Source organism: Electrophorus electricus, chromosome 7 (genome assembly GCF_041902795.1).
Source record: "Electrophorus electricus isolate QZ-2024a chromosome 7, ASM4190279v1, whole genome shotgun sequence".
Taxonomy (NCBI): domain Eukaryota; kingdom Metazoa; phylum Chordata; class Actinopteri; order Gymnotiformes; family Gymnotidae; genus Electrophorus; species Electrophorus electricus.
This window is the reverse complement of record NC_137503.1, coordinates 7,888,465-7,909,035: the sequence shown is the minus strand read 5'-3', so window position 1 is coordinate 7,909,035 and position 20,571 is coordinate 7,888,465. Positions and strand designations below refer to the sequence as shown.

At 38.7% G+C, this 20,571-nt stretch overlaps 2 protein-coding genes across 2 annotated transcripts; both read right to left on the bottom strand.

Annotated features, from left to right (window-relative positions):
• Positions 1–56: 56 nt before the first annotated feature.
• On the bottom strand, positions 57–3,986 carry slc48a1b (solute carrier family 48 member 1b). The gene is made up of 3 exons (XM_027005609.3): positions 3,482–3,986; positions 2,332–2,499; positions 57–1,587 (listed from the first exon to the last, which is right to left on the bottom strand). The coding sequence occupies exons 1-3, from the start codon at positions 3,609–3,611 to the stop codon at positions 1,451–1,453; spliced, it is 435 nt and encodes a 144-aa protein (XP_026861410.2). The 5' UTR covers positions 3,612–3,986; the 3' UTR covers positions 57–1,450.
• Positions 3,987–9,250: 5,264 nt separating this feature from the next.
• Positions 9,251–18,709, bottom strand: bin2b (bridging integrator 2b). Its single transcript, XM_027005639.3, has 12 exons — positions 18,496–18,709; positions 17,801–17,881; positions 14,750–14,804; positions 13,479–13,573; positions 13,302–13,397; positions 12,864–12,971; positions 12,661–12,746; positions 12,021–12,096; positions 11,621–11,703; positions 10,789–11,494; positions 10,613–10,711; positions 9,251–10,100 (listed from the first exon to the last, which is right to left on the bottom strand). The coding sequence occupies exons 1-12, from the start codon at positions 18,598–18,600 to the stop codon at positions 9,987–9,989; spliced, it is 1,704 nt and encodes a 567-aa protein (XP_026861440.2). The 5' UTR covers positions 18,601–18,709; the 3' UTR covers positions 9,251–9,986.
• Positions 18,710–20,571: the final 1,862 nt, after the last annotated feature.

Below are 20,571 nucleotides of genomic sequence, written 5' to 3'. Positions count from 1 at the left end.
TATGGTTTTTATACTTCTCTCATGATTATAAAAACATGGTTCAGTGTCAAAATATCTTTTGTTACAAAATTGTATTCACATTATTCCATGAGATGGAATTACCCGATTTGTACATATAAAGGCATGAGTACATGATGAATTAACAAACTGTATTGTATTTTATATATGTGGTGTCCACACATACATGTACACGGAGACCCACATTCATAAGATAACTCAACATTAGTTATATGGATACATTTATAAAATGGCTTGAAAGATAAATAAATGCAGTGAAAGACACAATCAAATTTACACATCATTTGCGTTTCTGTGAATAAAAGGAAAGCTGCATATAATAAGATATGTTAAGGGACTGTTACCCAGCCAGCCCAGATAATGCTCTAACTCAACCCTCAAGACACTTACCCACAATGGCCAAAAAAGGTTTAAAAAAAAAATAAATTATATATATATATATATTATTATTATTATTATTCATAATTTGGCTTTACACAAAATATTAAAAATATATGGCGGTTTTTAAAAACCATGACTGGTTTTTGGTTTAACAACCATAACTTACTCAAAAAACAGTCTGATGAATTCAACTGTACTCTTAAAGCCCACAGAACATCTGTGCTTGGCAGCAGTACACTGCACCAAACATTTACTACTGCAGTGATCACTGATCCTCAGGCTTAACTGAAACAGAAAGTGCTCATTCAAAAAGCCATAGTCATTATTCTAGTCATGTGTTTGCATTGCTTGCCCAATGGGGAAAAAAAAAAAAAAAACTCTTAATAAAATGATTCAAACCATACATACAGTTTGCACAACAGTGCAACACAGGACATTTTTAATAAAGTGGGTAAAAGCACAGAGTCTGCAGAACAGGGCAACACAGGACAAATACATAAGGAAAAAGGTTTTTGGGTTGTCATGTCTAACTAGAGAGTGAACACCCTTGCACAAATTTTTTTCTATCTTTATGCCCTTCTATATCCCCTATATAATGAGACCACAGAACAAGAGCCCACACAGCTCTCAGCCAGCAGCATGGTACATTCGGCTCTTTCAACAACAACTTTCTAAAAAGGTCAAATTAGTCCAAAATCTACACATCTACCACAAGACAAATGTCAAAACCCATGATAATCATACTTGATAAAATTACCCAAACACCTAACTGTGTTGATAAGAAGAAACCAGGAAAAGGGGTGGATGGTGAAAAGAAAAATCTGTAAGAACTGTTTATCTCCTGTACATACAAGACACCTATGACGAGACGTCATTTTCAACTGTTAACTGAGGTCGTCACTATCCGTAGTCCCTTGCATCTTCTTGGACACTCATATCATCAGTTCTCCCCTGTGCTCAACAAGGGTGTATCCATTAAAAGCATAACTGCTGAACATGTTCTTATCACCTTTTGTAGATATGTGTTTATCTGTCTGAGTGAGTAAGTGTTTCAGAAGTCACTGAGGATGGAGATATCAGCAAATTCTTTACAGTATCGGTAGGAATACAGAGCCAGCAGGAATGACCACTTCAAACTCATAAAGCTCCACACACATGACAGGAACAGGCTGTGAGGGTTCATCAGAGCTGTGACACACACACACACACACACACACACACACACACACACTTAAGGTAATAATGTAATGTTAGCGCCCCCCCCCCCCCCCCCCACACACACAAAGACAGACAGAGTTAAGGTAATAAATGTTTGCCCTTTTACGACTCCTACTATCCCTAGGAGTTGAGGATTAAACTTATTTTGGTATTTCATTATCCTGTACAGAATAAACAGTCATGAAGTTATCTTAAACACTGTAGTGAAGGCTTTCAGGCACTTTCGCAATATAACCAAGCAGTAATGTTGGTTACAGGGCAATAAAGCCTATATGGAGCTAGAGACTATTTACTAACACTTACTGTGTCTCGTGTTTGGAGTCCTTGCTTCAGAGCTGTGGGACTGATGTGCTAATCTGTAGTATCTCTATGCAGGCATCACAATATGATGCATTCATGGTCCAGACACTATTTGGAACTTAAGCTTTTTCAGTAACATGATTCTCACATCACAATGCGAAGGACAAATGTTATGCAGTATTTTGAAGGACAGGGCTTGAGATGAAGACAACTTAATGCACAGTGGGGATGCCCAGATCCAGCCCTGGAAATCTACTAAACTCTCCAGAGTCACTAGGACCAGCCTAGGGAACACCAATCTATGAAATGTAACTACATTCCTGTCGCAGCAGGGAACATGGGAAAGGTGCACCCAGAAATATCAGTTGAGTACAGACTGTACCCTGCTGATCTTGAGAGGCAAGCTCCACTTACATTCTTTGCGAGAGATGGCAATGCACAGGAAAGTGATGAATGCGATGATTGACAGGAGGGAGAAAAAGGCACCCATGACCAAGAAAAACTTCAGTCCCTTCAGCCATGTCCTCCAGTAGTCCTGCAGGTACATGATGTGAGTAACCAGTGTCCACAGTGCAAGAATGCCTGCCAAAACACAGAAGTACAATGCCATCGGCCACAGTGCGTACAAGCACACTCAAGAGATCCCAGTCAGCAGTCAGTTTTGCAGTGTCATTCTCACACATGAGCATGTGCACACACAAAGTTCCTGTCTGGTTTTCATGACTGAGCGCTTTCCACTCTGGTGAGAAAATGCATTGAGACTCCCTGAACATTGTTTTATAAAAAACATTACAGAGAGCCTTAAATGGTGTGCACAGTTTTGTGCACTCGCACGCACACACACCAAACACATGTAAACACACTCAAATACATAAGCACCTAACAGCATATCATACATGTCAACACACCAGAAACAACCTTGTACACACATTAATGCACTTATTTTAGCTTATTAAACTGGACAATGTTAAGCAAAATTACTTGCATTTAAACCAATAATTATTTGAAGATTCTGACAGAAACAAGATTAAAATTAGTAGCTAATAACTTACTGTTACAGCAGGATACTTGACAGATAGCAAGCTAACAAATCTATGTACTTTGACTTCTTACAAAGATGTTACAAACTTGCACTGGAGATTTAGGATCGATAAATAAAAGTTCGTCTAATCAAGTTTCTTATTATAATAAGTGTCCTCTTCTACACAGCAGAACTATAAGTTGTAGCCATTCCAAACAATTCGTGAAACCTTCATAAATGTATTTCAGTTTTACAATTACTCTATACATCCTTTTGCTTGGCTAAAGATATGTTTACCTAATACAGTGGTTTTCAATACACAACTGCGCTAGGTTTTACCAGGTATAACTGAACGGGGAAAACACTACAAGTGCTGTGCATGAGGTTCCAAGAAACTTATGGGTGCAAAGATTTGGGGGGAAACTCGGAAGAAGGGCAGTAAATGCATACATATTTTATGCTGTAAGTTGTAGGACAGAAAATCTAGCTAAGACCAACTTCTATCCTATGCCAGAACGCACTCCGTGTAGTAATTCAATGTACCTGATAGTCCCCCCATCGCAGCTGTCCATGGCTGATAGTAGGCGACGTTCCATACGAGGAAAGCGGAAAATCCAACCAATATACCCACAAATGCATATCCCAAGCGAACATACGTTTTACTGATATCCATCAAAGCTGATATCAAGACACCAAATTCCAATGCTTTGGACGTTAGTGCTAAAAATAAAATAAATAAAAATAAAAACTTTAAAGATCAACTTTGCATAACACTAAAAGCACCACCTATAAAATTATCGCTCCATCTCTAGTTGGCTACCTACTAATCGAACCTGCAGCTAGCTAGATTTCAAGAGGTACAACTGCTATGCGTCCGTGTACACCATCAGAAATATCCGAAACAATAAAGATAAGTGGGCGGATGCCTACTATTACGAAGTTTGTTTTAAAACAAGCAGCCGTTTCCCTTTTACAGCACCATTCATGGCAATTTATAGCTACAGTAACCTTTGTTTATTATGCAATTCACAGCCAAGGGAATGTTTGACGAATCCGTTCATCAAATATAGATGAAACTGCGGCACCAACTGACTTGGAAGACACATTGCAGCGAATACGTGACCGCTACTCATCCATCGTTGCATTTTGAGATTAATTAAAGGGGCAGTTCACCTTTTTTACATTTAATCTATAGGGTGATGTTTAGGCAACTGAGATAGAATGTTTTAAATCAGCTGCTCGAATATTTTGTTAAAACGAATTTAAATAATGCAGTTCTCTCCCATTGCACTCCATTCAATAGACGGTTTCAGGAGCAGCATCACCAAAAACATGTGGAAACAAAAGTGGAGATTTGCGGCACTGATTGACAGTGTTGATCCAAGTTCTTTAACAGCTAAATCAGTTAATAAATGATCATATTTCAATATACTCTATGTATGTGTATCAAAAATCTATTCCACACTCTTGCACAATGAAGATACCTGGACAAAGGGAGGGGTAATTATGTTAAAATGCTGTTTGTAGACTACAGTTCAGCATTTAACACCATCATCCCCTCCCTACTCACTACTAAGTTGGAGGATCTAAGACTGCATACATCCCTGTGCGACTGGATCTCCAACTTCTTAACAGACAGACCACAATCAGTATGGGTGGGCAACTGTGTCTCATCCACCCTCACCCTCAGCACTGGAGCTCCTCAGGTTTGTGTCCTAAGCCCCCTGCTCTACTCACTGTACACCTACGACTGCACAGCCACTTCCAGCTCCACCATCATTGTCAAGTTTGCTGACAATACCGTTGTCATGGGCCTGATCTCGGACAATGATGAGAGGGCCTACCTGGAGGAGATTAAACACCTGGAAAACTGGTGCCAGGAAAATAATCTCCTCCTAAATCTCAGCAACACAAAGGAGCTGATCGTGGATTGCAGCAAGAAGCAGGAGCGGCACTACCAACCTGTGAGGATTAGTGGAACCACGGTGGAGAGAATAGATAGTTTCAGGTACCTTGGTGTTCACATCTCGCAGGACCTGTCCTGGTCTCGCCACACCAACTCCCTGGCAAAGAAGGCTCGTCAGTATCTTTACCACCTCAGACGGCTAAGAGACTTCAGACTGCCCTCCAAGGTACTGTGGAACTTCTACACCTGCACTATCGAGAGCATCCTCACGGGGAACATCACAGTCTAGTTTGGGAACAGCACCAAGCAGGACAGACAAGCACTCCAAAGGGTGGTGCGTTCAGCAGAGCGCATCACTCATACAGAACTTCCTGACCTGCAGAGCATCTATTACAAGCGGTGGCAGACCAAGGCCAGGAGGATTGTGAAGGACCCCACCCATCCCAACAATAGACTCTTCTCTCTGTTGAGGTCAGGGAAGTGCTTTCACTCCCTGATGACCAAGACAGAGAGACTGAAGAGGAGCTTCTTCCCACAGGTCATTCTCAAACCATTTCACTGCGAGTTATACTGTGTATGACTATGTATGTGACAAATAAACCAAACTTGAACTTGAACTTGAGATACATATATGCAGGTAATTTGATTTAATAAGGTAACTCAAAAATAAAGGTCTCTTATCTCCTAGGAGACTTAACATTGGTATAGAGTGAACAATACTTTTTGAAAATGCTGCTTTGTTTTGTTTTATTTCTGTGAATGTTATAATTAAATGTAAACTTTAATGTTAATGGCCCTCATTCATTCAAACTGAGAGTAAACTATAAGTAAAATGGACATTCCACCAGATTCACAAATACTGTGTAAAAACCATATTGATTAGTAGTACATGTTTATCTTAATAAATACCAATGGTCTGCAAATTGGATGCATGCACATTCAATTAAAACAATTAATATACAATTATCACAATTCACACACATTAATTAAGCCAAATAGCAATAGCCAACATAAAAGTAAGTCCTCGGACTGATGAAAGCCTACAAAACGTTGCAGACTGCAAGTTTGGGCTCAACAAAAGGTGGGGCGTGTCAAAAGGTGATGTGGGCATGCCAAAAGGTTACTCCTATAGGACAAAAAGTGCCAAAAGGGTACTCCTTTGTTGTCAGTGTTGTCAGTCACACAATGAGTCAGACAAGGTTTCCAGTGTTGTGCTGAATTCCAACTCCACAGCAAAATGTTTCATTCACTTTCAGTATAAAAAAAATACGAAAGCTCCCAAGGATACATCTTCATTACCTTTAATTAACATATGTGAATTAACATTTAATTTTAATTCATGAAGATGTTTCATCTCTCACCCAAAAGCCTTCTTCAGTTCTAGAAGCTAATGCCCCTTCTCCTTTAAATGCAGATGTACAGCTGTGTTCTGTCCTGATGATCTGGCTCTCCTAAGTTGGGCTATACACCTTTGCAGTAGTTGTTTGGTTTCTTCTGTGCATAAATTTGTACACTGCTCAATGCACATATATAATGCATATATAATGTTGCATATAAGCATATATAATGTTGTTTAGTTTGTGCTTGGGTGTTTTGTGCTTGGGAAGAACAAGTTTTTGTCTAAGGGTGTTGCTGGGTCTGAAATGCAATGGGATGTTATATTTGGAGAAGTTTCTCAGACAAACCTGCCACATATGGGATGACAATGTTTTTTTTCCCATTTGTTATTCTGTTCCTCACTGGCTGAAGTCTGAGGTTCCTCTGTCTCTTTGCTGCCTTGACGAAGGCCCATTTGGGGTAGCCACATGTTTTAAGTGTTCTCTTGATGTGTGTGTTCCTCTTCCTTTCCGTTTGTCCCTGTGAGTGCTCTATGCCTGGTGGTGTAAGGTCCTGATAACCCCAAGTTTCTGTTCCAGTGAGTGATCGGAGTCAAAGGGTAGCTACTGATCTGTGTGTGTTGTTGAATCTTTTATCCTTTGTATCCTCCCTGGTGAACTTGATGTTTCTGTCCACTTAGTTGATGCGTTCTGTAAAAGCCTCTATGTCCTGGGTTTTGATTTTTACCCAGGTGTCATCTACATACCTCAAGTTTTACTTTCTACCTCTTCCTTCTTGATGTTGGCTACAATAAGTGACATTGGGGAGCCCACCATAGTTTCATCCAAAGCCAGTTTGAGTTTTTGGACCTTGTTACTGAAGTCTGTGGAGTTTTTGATGTAGTGAGGAGTGTTTCCCACAAGTGGCACTAAGATGGTAGCAAAGTGTTTTGCAACATTGTAGCTGGTTGAGTTTAAACTGCTGACTATGGGTCTGAGTAGAGCTCCTTCCTTGTGTATTTTGCGAAGACCATGTTTGTGGGGTGTAGCATCCAGGGTAAAGGCATTAGTAAATTTAGCAATCAATTTTCCTTTTCTAGTTCTTGCAGGCAGTCTATAATCTTGCAGCTGCTCATTGGGTCTCTCCTCAAAATCTTGTAAATGTTATTGTCACTGAAGAGTGTGGTGATTTTAGTGTGGTAATCCTCTGTATAATGAGGGACAGTGCACATCCCCTTGGCTGATAGCAGTATGGTGATGCTTTGGTCTTTGCTCAGGTATGTAATAGCCTTCCCGGAAGGTAGGTTTGTAAGGTTGTTTTTTTTTGCACTGTTCTACTTAAGATTAGGCCAGACCATCAATCCTTATTGATTGCTGATTCTGTGGCTGTGATAAGGTCTACTATGGGCAGCTGTTGAGGTGATATGGTAAAGTTGAGTCCTTTGGCTAGAACACCCATTTATGGTTAATAAAGTCAAGGGGGACCAGCTCGACTGGATAAATAGTAGCATGCTATCTAATACTGTCAAGGGGGATATCAGCCCAGGTGGATAACTAGTAGCATGCTAGTTAAAACTGTCAAGAGGAAATTGCAAATTGCAGTATTAAATATGTCCTTGTAAAAATTTGCTTTGGGTAAGCTGCTGATTATCTGCTTACTATCCCAACATTTGGTAGAGGACTATATTCTCTATGGTCCTTCCGTATGGATGACGTCAGAGAGGAATGGCTTCTCTATGGCCCCTCTGTATGACGTCAGAACGGATACTTCAAAAGGTTACTTCGAAAGTTACGCGCGTGGTTCCACCTAGTCAACACACCCACCTTTGGACACACCCACTGTCCTTTGGAAACGCCCGCTACTTCGAGCTGCAGAGACTCACATCTCAGGACCTGTACCTAGCTAGTTAGCTAGCTTAGTTATTTTTGAGAGGGAGGCTTAAGTTAGCTAACTAGCCAGTTACAAAATATGACAGTCTGGTCACTCATTAGCGTATTGCAAAATGTAACATTTGTGTGCTAGTAACTCAAAAATATTTTTATCTAACTAACATTAACATTAAACAAACACAGTAAAGGTAATCTTAACTTTCTAAAATGACCTATATCACAACTTTTCTGTCTCTTTTCATTTTTGTCCGATTTGTTTTGCGCAAGTTTTTCGTAATTTGTAATTGATTTGCGACGAAGGAGGGCGCAGAGCCCCGTAGAATCTATATGGAGAGAGGTCATATTTTGAAGCATTAAAGAACGGAATATGCTCTCATAAAACAAAAGGTTTGGGTGGTGAAAATATGTGAAATGTTTAATTCATTAAGGGGGCATTTTAAATCAGCTCGATATTTGTGACATTGCTGAATTTAGGTTGCTGGATGACTTGCAGCCACATTTTGCACATGGAAAATGTTAAGGGAAATACGTGGAAATGAACGCTTCGTGCTCTCAACTCATATTTACAGCCCACGACAGCGGACTTCTTGTTGCTATTACGAGAACGCGTTGTGAGTGAGACAAAAAAAAATCGGCTCCCAGTTTTTTTTAATCCAATCAAAAACCGCCTCCATGTCATTTATCATGCCTCCATCGCCCCAATACTAGGCACCAAGAAGAAAATAGACCGAATTACACCAGGAATTTGTTGACCATCACGTAGAAAAGTAGGTATTTTTAAAATGCCTTTTTAAAAAATTAAAGAAATGAATTTAAGTTGCCTGCTTAGTTATCGTACTTAATGACAGTGTCTGATGTGACGAGAAATCGTCCCATACGTGTTTAGGATTTCAAGTTATTTGAACTTCCCCTTTAAGAAAATAGAGTAAGTGCTGTATTTCTTCTTCCCAAAATGAATAAATAAATAAATAAATAAATACATAAAATTTAAAAATGGGGAGACCCATTTCAGTAATTTCTGGTATACAAGAATAAACAAATTAAATAAATAAAAAAAAATCCTTATCATTTTGCAGTTGTTTTTGGTGGAACTGGAATTTTGTACAATGGGTATGATGAAGACAATGAATATTTAACATGGCCCAAAAAAGTAGCAATAAATTGATGAACCTGTCAAAAGTGGCATTTCAGTATCAGACACTAGTTTTCTCTTAATCTTTATTTAACACAAAACAAGCATTACACATTTTAAAACATACAACTTATATATTTCATTTACTTCAATAGATATTACAGATCAGGAAATGTTTCCAGGATATCACATGGAGCACATGTGGAATAGTATGTATAATCATATACACGCTTAAATACTGAGTGAATGAATGACTGAAGTATATTTGAAGCGAGTGGGATAGAGCTCCAGCTCTTACATTTACATATACTCATCAGTGAACAAGAAAATTGCTTTAGAAATATGTCTATATATTAAATATATGTATATACTTTAAAAAGAGTAAATGGAATCATTGACATTGTCAGTGTAAATGATTTGTGGCAATTACTGTGAAGACAAAAAAGCTTTTTTTTCCTCCCCTCTTTTTTTCCTTATTTTTCTTTTATTTAAACAAATTCAGTTTCTATTTTAGTATTGACCACTCAAAGACTCCAGTGAAAGTAACGTTCATGACGCAAGCCATATAATTAACATGAGGGTCCTGTGGAATCCAGAAAAAAAAGCTGGATGAACAAGTGAACTTGACCACTGAAACGAGGCCGTATGAAGGGGGATCCCAGAACACATTCCAAATTAAATTCACATTGTCTTTGGTCACAAGGGCCAGTGCACAGTGAGCTAGAGCACCATTTCTCCATGCTGCCAAATTATGGGTTGAGTCAAGAAGCAGTAAAAAGTGACCTTCATTGTTGTTGTTTTGGCCTAGTCAGAGTCGATGCGTTGGATCATGGTTTCATCGACAATGCCAGAAAGAAGTGTTAGGTCTTTATACTGGATCCAGTCCTGCTCCCTCACTCCCCACACAGAGCCCTCTGGCTGCAACAGAGCATTCAGACAATATTTCATAAAACATTTTATGCAGTGTTCCTACAAGGTTTAGTGAACACTCTAGGTCAGGCTTCAAAAACGAAAGGCAGTGAGTAATGTAGTTAGGACTGCTGAGTAGGAACCACATGTTCAATCTGCATGTGTTTAGTCCTATAGGGGTCTTTTGTTACACAACTGCAGGGCTATAGTTTCTAAAAGGTCCTTTCTGTATTGCACTTGAGCAGAGAACAAATGCAGGCCTGGCATATTCATGCCCACAGCACTTTTCTGTAATGACTTTATCAATGTTTTAATGTTTTTTGATCAATGTTTTATAAACGGTCAGGCTTTAAACATAAGAATTTTCTTAATGCACTTTCCCCTAATAAAAAAAGTTTCCAAAGAATCACAACGTGTTATAAAAGCTGAATTCAAAAGGAGGTATTGTTCAGAAAAGTCCATCAGCACATTATGTCAGCACTGTTCACAATACTGCTCACTTCACAATACTGCTCACTTACCGTTTCCTCTTCATTGTCAACAAATATGAGGAGCACATCTCCTTTAGTGAAGAGCAGAAGAACACCTTCATCTGACTCTTGGTGCTCCAAAGCAACAGCCTAAATAAACAAAGACGTTCTAATAATCTAAATCACCAGTATTTATAATCTTGATTAAAAAACAAAAAATCTCATACCTTGTAGAGAAAGCCAGGAGGGCTTGAAGCTTCATTGTTTTGGCTTGTGACCACCTGTTTTTCTTTCTTTAACTCTTTTGTTTTACCATTTTCTCTTCCACTCTCATCTGTCTCCCCGTTTCCTGCCCCTCGCACCTCTTTCCCACTTTTGTTCAGAGAGCTGGCGGATTCTAACAAACAAGTATCAGGCTCTGGATCTGCTTGGCCGCTCTCATTCAGAGGAGGTTCAGACTCAACACCACCACATTCAGACAAGTGGGACATCTGTGTGTCCTCTGATGCTGATGCATCTGTGTCCCCATACTCGCATGGTGAGGCACTCTCACTCTGCTCCTCTTCATCTTGTTCACCCATAGCTGAGCTTCCTGGGTGATCCTTATTGTTTGATTGCACCGATTCGTTTGCAGCTGTTTCTTTTGTGTTCTCACTGGCTGATTCATGCTTAATGCCCTCCCCCTCTGAGAACATTAACTGTGTATTGGTTGTGCTGGGGCCACTGTCAGTGGAGCTAAGGTCATCTGAATCTGACATTTCGGTCATTGAGTGTTCAGTCTTTGCTGGAGGAGGGTGGGAGTGGGAGTCTGTGGGGTCTGAGAGTTCATCAGGAATGCTGAATTTGCTCAGAGCTGGATGACCAGCAGGAAAGGCAGTATTACAGGGAATTGGTGCAGATATAGTAAGAGATTTCCTTTTCTTGGACTTAGTGCTGGGGAAAAGCACAAAGAAACACACATAAGAATATGCATCGCAGTTATACAGAATCTGGAGATAATTATAATAAACTGCTTCTAGCGCCAGCTAGAATCGAGGCTATTGAAGCTTAGACTTGTACCTGTTGAGGCCCTTGATGATAAATGTTTTGGTGGAGTGCTGGGTCTCAAGTTTCATCATTACATTATATATGTCGTGATTTAACTGGAAAAGAAATATCACAACTCAGATGCACTCAATTCATAGATCATCAAAATGACAATAAAATCACCAAAATTTCCAAAAAAGGCTGGTACTAGTTTACAAAGCACAAACTGATGTATAAGGCCATATCTCTGTTTAGAATTAGGAGCAAAACCAAATCCAGAGGGAACAATACAGAGAAAAAAGTAATAGATAACTAAAATAACAACTGTATAAAGGCAACAATCATTCTGAGGGCATGTTTCTGTAGGTCTTAATTAATATTTCCTGATGGCTCAGACACAAGCACACTTTTATGCACACATATCTTGTCTTACCACACTCATTTCTTTGTAAAAGATATCCCGCAGGTTTGAGATGTTCTGAAACACTGTCACATAGCATCCAATGCGACTGAGGACAAAGAGAGAAACAGAGCACAACATTTACACACTAATGCCAATGATTAAAGAAGCAGTGAACAACACATCGTCTTGTTACAGCCCCCAGCTGTTACAGCTGTAGATTTTTAGCAAGCGGTCATACTTAAAAACCTACTACCCAAAGCAGTCACACTGTGACAGGACCATCCACCACTAAACCACATGTGTAGCTAATGATAGGAATTTGTGGGAGTGTCTTTGTGTGAGTGTTTTGTACCACAGTGCCTATGCATCCAAGGTCGTGACTGTAGCAATTATTAGGACTGAGTGTTCTGGGGCAGAGAAGTTGCGAGGTTAATTAATCAAAAATCTCTTTGAATACACGCATAAAATAGTGCTGGGTGAATTTCTGTCATGTGGTGAGCACATCCCACCATATGCTTTTATATGGTACCACAGCATAAAAGTATAGCTGTTAAATCAGCGAGCACCTCTTGCAAACAGTTTGTGAACAGTCACAAACAGTATGCTGTTGTGGTGTACTGTGGCACCATGCTGTTGCTGGTCTTGTCTTTCTCTCTGCTCGGATTCTGACCTTTGATAGAGGACAGGCAGCTCCTCCCGTAGTTCCTTATTAATCTCTTCAAACACACTTTGTGATTTGTTGAACTCCTCCTCTGCCTGAGGAACAGCAGCAGCCATTAAATCCAAATAATCCCATTATCATATCCTTGATATATGAGGTTTTTACTCAGTTGCATTTTACAGAGGGCAAAAATGTCACACATGATCACTCACTTTAACTACTTTGGCTTCATCCTTCTTCTTAGCATTCTGCAGTGCCTCCAAATGGTGGCGTGCTGAGTCGTAATCGACAAGCTTGCGTCCACGCTTAGCCACTCGCTCCTAGAAGGACATGGGACATTTAGCCTTCCCTGGAAAGCGGGAGTCCAACAACTCTCCCCTTTCATCGAACCCAACAAACCGTTTCTAAGATTTCTTCAGAAATTCAACATTACAAGAACCTGAAGAATAGACTCTGTCCATTTACTATACAAAAACTTTATTGTAAATAAATAAGTGTTATAAATCACTAGCATCAATTTGTTAACATAATTTCTATGAATGTGTGTTCAATTATATTTTCATATATAAACAGAGAAACTGTCTCTGTAATTTATAGGCACTCAAAAAAATAATGACAAAATAGAAGCTGGTTATACCTCACATACTCACTTTGACATCTGGGAACTGGCCGATATAGTTCTCCATTGTGCGAATGATCTGGTCACTTAACTTCTCTTCATAATCATTCCACAACAGGTCCTCACTCTGAAAGGGGAAAGGAAGTACAAAGTTTAATTTCATGAATTTCTGAGAAATATACAGATACATTTATGAAAACTGACTTACCTCCATAATGGCAGACAGGTCTTCCACACCCTGCCAATCAGACTCATAGACATCTTTCAGAGTCTGAGACAAGCGTTTAGATGACTCATGCATTGCTAGAAATCAGGAATATTCACACGTTTATTTGTATATTGCCAGTCTTCTTTGCTTTTTCTTCTTTTTTTTTCCAGTTTAATTTTAAGATGTTTTGTCCTAAGCGGACTGGTCATTTCACTCAACATCAAATACAATGCTACAAATATAAAAGCAGCATATAAAATAAGATCAAATGTGAAAGAGCTTGACTGGCTAAAATGTTCCAGCATGATTAATCTAGGATAGAAATTAAGGTAACTATATATTTTAATAGATTTTGCTTCATTTTTAGTCTCATGTTATCTTAAAGAAACAATAACTTTATAGAAGTTTAAAGTATGCTAAACAGCTTGTAGCTAGGAAAATGATTAGATTTGGGCTATAATGCTTAGTAAATGGTAGCTATCAAAGGAGTTCCAGGTAATGAGACATGCCATATAGGTATAATGTAGCACTTACTGACTTGAATTATTTGTATACTCTGAACTGAACTGAATTTCTCATCTGCTCTGCATGAAAACTGCACCTACAACTGAAGGATCAAAAAACAAGCAGTTTCCTGTGAGATCAGAAGTACGTTCTAACTTGCTGCAGACATGTTATAAAATTTCTAATCTCCTGTTTGGAATCATATAAGATGGTGCATTTTCACATACAGAATGGCCATGAGTATAAAGTGAGGGCTGGCTCACATTGTTAAACATGCAGAGGCAGGATTTCATAATGAGCATTCTGGGTGTACTATTGATAGCCAACATTCACATTAGCCAGAGCTGAAAAGGACAAACATCCCCAGAGATATTTTTTCCAGTCCCTTCCTCTAATGCAAAGGCACATTAATGCTTTCACTCTTAAGTTCTTGTCCAGCTGAAAACATAAACCAAACACTGAGCAGTGAATGAATGGAGGCTACACAGGCAACAGGGGCATGACCAAGTGGAAAACGTGTCTAGGTTTTCTTTATAGTCTCTCCCTCGAGTGTCATACCCATAACACATCCATTGGACACATTCACATTTGAAATTGCGCTTGGGGGGACATGAAGAAAATTGTCCCAGGTAAAAAAATAACTAAAGTAAGTAAAGCACAGCTTGCTAGCATACAAAATCAGTTAATACTGTAAGTGCACATCTTTTTCATTTGTAACAGCAACTGTGATTTTAAATATGTCCACAGCTTTAGAAAGGGGGTGGTACCTTTGACTGCACTGTGGTAGGCCTTTACATCCTTGTATAGCCTGTTACCATCCATCTGGTGGAAAAAAAACAATTTTTAAATTAATATTATATTAATACTCAGCATCAACTTTACTAGAAACACTCACTGGTTTAGGAGCACTTGTAGGTGTTAAATTCTAGACTGTAGACTGTCACCATGAACAAATTTAACCACTCTCTCTACACTGTGCATCACTGGTCAGTTGCCAGGACCACTGCTGACAGAAATCTTACCACAGGATATGATATAGATGGTGGGCCACTCTCTCAAAGCAGTGACACTGCAATGCGAGTGAAAAGGCTATGGGTGTATCGGTGTTGGGCACAGCAGTACTAAGCTTTTTATTTAAAAAAAACCCCCCAAAAAACCACCACACATCAGCATCACTGATGAATTGTGTGGACCACAACCCAAAAATATTCAACCAACATTGGCCCTATGGTCAGAAAACCACTAGTGAAGAGCTAGAAGATAGTGAACAGCAACCTGCATGGCTGTACATTTCAATTAAAGGTTTTATATATATATATATATATATATATATATATATATATATATATATATATATCTCAAGCTCAGTTTAAACAGATATTTCCTTAGAGCAGCTTTTACAGGAATTGAGAACTGTCCAGGTCTAGAACCCCAAATGAGAAGTTCAAAGGTGACAGTTGCATGGCAGGACCCCCTTAGCAACATAAGGAAGAAACTTTAGAAGAAACCAGACTCAAGAGGGAAATCAGTCCGGCATGGGCAACATTTGACAGTAGGGTTCATACCTAATAATGCATAATATAAAGAAACAGAGATGCAGTAATACATACATTATGACATTCCAGTTATAGTAAATTATGATAGATACCACAGACTAGGTAATTCATCTACTTATTTACACAAATATGGTTCATGACAGTGAAGCATGTCAGAGGTAAAGGGGTGTACCTGGTGTACCTACAAAAAGCAAGCATTTCTAATAAAATGGCTCATATATTGCATATATTTACATCAGGAAGCCATGGTGTGTGTGGGTGTGTATATATAGTATAATTCTGCATTTTGTCTCTTATACAGTGCAGCATGCACAATTATTAGGCAAGTTGGAAAAGAATTTATAATTCTAATACAAGCACATTTTTTCAACTCTAAGCCATATCAGCCTAAAGAAAACCACTGTGTAGAATCATGAGAGGGTGTGAATGAAAGTAAAAAATAGCATATATTCAGGTGTGCCTAATTATTAAGAAACTTTTTATTGCAGGTAAAAAAAAGAAAGAAAAGGAGCCACAAAGATCTAATACTGAAAAAAACAAGTTGTAAAATTTCTAAGTTGCAATCAATGTGCAATCAAAAGCATTATTAATAAGTCACCATGATTGCAAAAATCATGCTGAGAAAATATTTCAATGATCTGCAAAAGACTTGAAGAATTAGGTGAGATTACGAGACCAGGCCTAGAATGCATTAATAATTTTATTTTTATTTTTTCAAAAGGTTTTATAGACAGATGAGATTAGTGAACTAGGTAGGTGAAACGTGGCTGGAAAATAACCTAATGAATATGATACCATTTTGAGTCAGTCACAAGCAAGATCGGTGAGGTGTAATGGTGTGGGCAGCCATCGTGAACTATCTGTATGCATCTTTTCAGGTTGTATAAAATGAAAATCAGCTCTCAAAACTGCCAGTTTCTGGAAATTACTTTCTCCAAACAGAGGTACAGGAAAAGGTCAGCAGTATTAAAGATGTTGACATTTATGCAGGACAGTGCACATCATATCTAAATACTCCCATGCTTGGCTAGCTAGTATAGGATCTGAGGATGTCCAATTAATGACCTACCCCCTTCCCAGTAAGGGACAACAATGCACATTTTTTAATAGCATCTGGGAGACTGTTAAGAAGGCTGTTAAGACCGTTTAAAAACACTCAAGTGTAAAGAAGGTATTTGTAGACTACCTTACCAAAAGTATTGCGTCATCCTCTATAATTGCAGACAAAATATGTTTTGGAGAATTGGTGTTTAAAAAAAATTAATAAAATACCAGTAGGTTGACTGTGCAGTGTTGTGAATTCTGAGAGTTAACAGTCAATTCTGTTAGGTGACAGTTCCTGTAGGTTTTCATCAGTATGAATCATCACAGACCAACTAATGATCACAATGTCTTAAAGAAATGGACACTAAAAAAAGAAGAGTGGGTTCAGCACATGTTCTGATGCAATGAGAACATTAAGGTGTTCAGTGTTGCAAAACATGGCTACCCAACTTGGATATAAAAAGACAATGATAGAGAGCCCTCCACAACTATTTGGGCCAGAAGCAAAACTATACTTCTGGTACACTGAAGTATTTTTTTGTAATGTCTTTTTTCAGCTAGGCTTTCAATACTGTAAATAATAACAAGAAAAAAAAACTTTAACACAAGGGGCTTCAATCAAGTGCAAAGAAAATAACATTCTAACCCACAAAGCAAACTGTGATAAATGTCAGGGGTGGCAAAAGTGCATTCTGACTGTGGGTGGAGCCATTTCCTGTTATACATTCACAAATATTATGATCAAATATGACATTTACTGAGTTATTTGGATTGTAAAATAAATTTGAAACAATGCATAATTAATTAAAAGGTCCTAGTCATTCTTACAGAAAGGCCCATGGGGGTTTAGTGCAAGTGCGCCATAAAAGTAGTTCACATGTTTTCAGAGAACATATAGACTTAAGACACAGTGATGAATCTCACAAGGCACCCAAAGATGATCAACTGCTTAATTTGTATTTAATCAGAAAAACACAAAGTATGAATGTGAGTATATGTCAAACCTGCATGCTGTACTTGAGCACACAACTTATACGTTTTCGGGAAGCATTCAGAACAGTAATGCTTTCCTTTAGATATACTGCATGGAGCCCACAGTTCACACTTGTGTGCACACATCCGCGCGCACGCACGCACACACACACACACACACACACACACACACACACACACACACACACACACACACACGCACACGTGTGCATACACAAACATTACCTGTTGCTTGTTCAGATCAGCTGCACACAGCTCAAACTGTTCATCTTTCGTCTCCATGGTTTTCCCAAGTTTCTGCAGAACCTGTGCCACAAACATGAAGACCTTCAAACTTAGATTGCACTCAGACAGAAGTACAATAACAAGACCATACGTTCTGAGACTGATACTGAACACTGCTGACTCTTCTTGAGTTGCGAAACCTTTTTGCAGTTTAAAAAAAAAAAAAATCAAGGACAAGGACAGACTGCAGCTAAAATTATCCCCTAGGCCATATCGCAACTGTTCTTCAGTCTACCCTTTTCACAGAAGCTCTCTACATGTTCCATCCATAACTTTGTTGTTTTCTTGTTACTTCCAACAATTTTATGAGTGCTGAATTGTAGTTGGTACTGACAGAAATTATGGTCCATTACAATAACATTACGAGAGAGAGAGAGAGAGAGAGAGAGAGAGAGAGAGAGAGGAGAGAGAGAGAGAGGGGAAGTCATAGCAGGAAGTAGTATTCTTTATGTTCAACCAAACTTCAACAGCTGAAAACACAAACACATGAATTACTCTATACATTAAACCTTGGTATAGTCTTGAATGGCTATCTTCATGACTACAATGAAGTAATTTAGAACAAATTATTAAGTGATCACTGAGATACAGAGACAATGAAAAGGCACACCAAATAACCCAAAGCAGTCACAAACCTTCTCTTGAGCCCTGTTCATTGATTTCTGAAAACGTTTAGCCAGGATGCCAGCTCCAGCGCCTATGTTGCCCCCAAGGTTAGTACCAAGCTTACCCTCAGCCATCTTGCCTTGTTCTTGCTCAAGACTCAAGCACAAACTTTCTCCCCTATGCGTCTTTACTTCCTTTTTATGTGGTAGCTTTTCTGACTTCCTTCAAACGCTAGCATGGGCGGAGTGAGAAGGCAGAATGAGTTTTGGAGCCAGACTAGTCATATTCCGAGTTGTAGATGCTGTGTTGCAACAGTCCGCTAGGCAAAGTAAATAGGGTATAGCATGGTCATGTTCCAACGTGTCTGCTTGTTTAAAGACTTGGCGAACTGCACGCTTTACGTCTACAGTAATCAGGAAAGGCCAAATTGTGAAATGTAGTTTATTTCCATCTGTTTTTGATCTCAACAATGACAGAGATCTGGTGCAAATTCATTAGTTCCTCATAGTTGATTCATGTGATCGAGCCGACCACAAGTGTGACACGTAGTCGCTAACTTGCAGTCATAATTAAACGTAAACGCTCTACTTTCCTAAATTTAACCTGAACTGGGGGTACAGTTGAAATGTCTAGCTACGCCTGGGTGAACCTCATGTCAATACATAGACAGTGATTACGAATAACGTGATATTAAGCCTGTTACTGTCCCTGGCATTTAAATATTATCGAATTTACACCGCGTTTTCCCTTATTTTGCAGCCTGGTCTAAACCACAGCACCGCACCCATCCTAGATATTACATCAGATTATTTCCCATCCCATTCCCCACCCACTTTGTTAGAAACATTTACTTTTTAGAATATTAGACATGCCGTTGAAGCCTTTTGTTGCCTATGAACAATTTGTTAGACATACTCCAGCTCTTCATCAGTGCTCTGTTTTTGACCTGGGCCTCCTGTTAGCCCCACACTTCTGGTTGGGGGACTACTCTTAGCTTCGCAGCTAATGAAATAGAAAACAACACTAATGCCAGACACTGACCAATTGTGCTTTACAATAGATGGACTATACATATACACGTGCAGCAATTAAACCTTGCGATCAGGTCATTAATTGAAAAGCAAAATAACTCATGTTCAGTAAGTAGCAGACCCTGCTTTATTGGCAGTAGCCTCAGATGTTTCCTATAACTGCTGATCTGTCTTGCATAGTGGTTAGGAGTTACTTTGGCACATTCCTGTTTATAAAACTGTTTCCGATCCTGTTTATAGACATAACATATACATAACAGTAAATATATGAGTTAGCAGTTTTCAAGTAATTGGGTTAATTGGAAAAAATGTATCTATTAAGCATGAATACTGTTAGCATTCAGTACTTGGCAGCACTTGTATTGTTGTATGGCATTTGTTAGTTGCTTCACTCTTCTGTCCAGTTCATCCTACAAGTAACTGAGGTCTGAAGACTGCAGGTCAGTACATCACTTTCTTTCTTCACAGCTTTTTAGGCTAGCCATCTTACTGATGTTTGAAGGACTAATTGAGATGTTTAATATATCATATTTATTTATAATGTTCCATGCTATCTGAGATTACCAACAAATTGGTAAAACTCATCATGTGACACAAGCAAAAAAACAACAACTCCAGACCATGACACTTGCTTTTCCATGCTCAGTATTGGAAACACCATATGTACTCAATTAGCTAATAAGTGCTAATAAGTGAATCTGAAATATAAATAAGACCAACTTGCTCCTGTCTGATTTTTGTGTTTTTGTGGCCAGTGGAAATCTCAATCTGCAATTCTGACATTGGCTTATTAGCGGAAGTAAATGGTTTATTGAAAAGAATAATGAATCAGGACTAAGGCCAAGTTTATCGACAGTGCTATAGCTTCAACACTAGTGGGCAGTGTTGATAGTGTTTTTAGTACAACGCTACCTCGTGAACACAAAAGCTTAGGAATTAATGTGTTTTTTTTTAATGCATATCTCATAATTTTAGATTTATTAATCCACTTATGTACAATATTTAATAATATTTTACAGAATAATATGAATATTAATCTATAAGTGTGAAGTTTTATTCTATGATGGCAGAAAG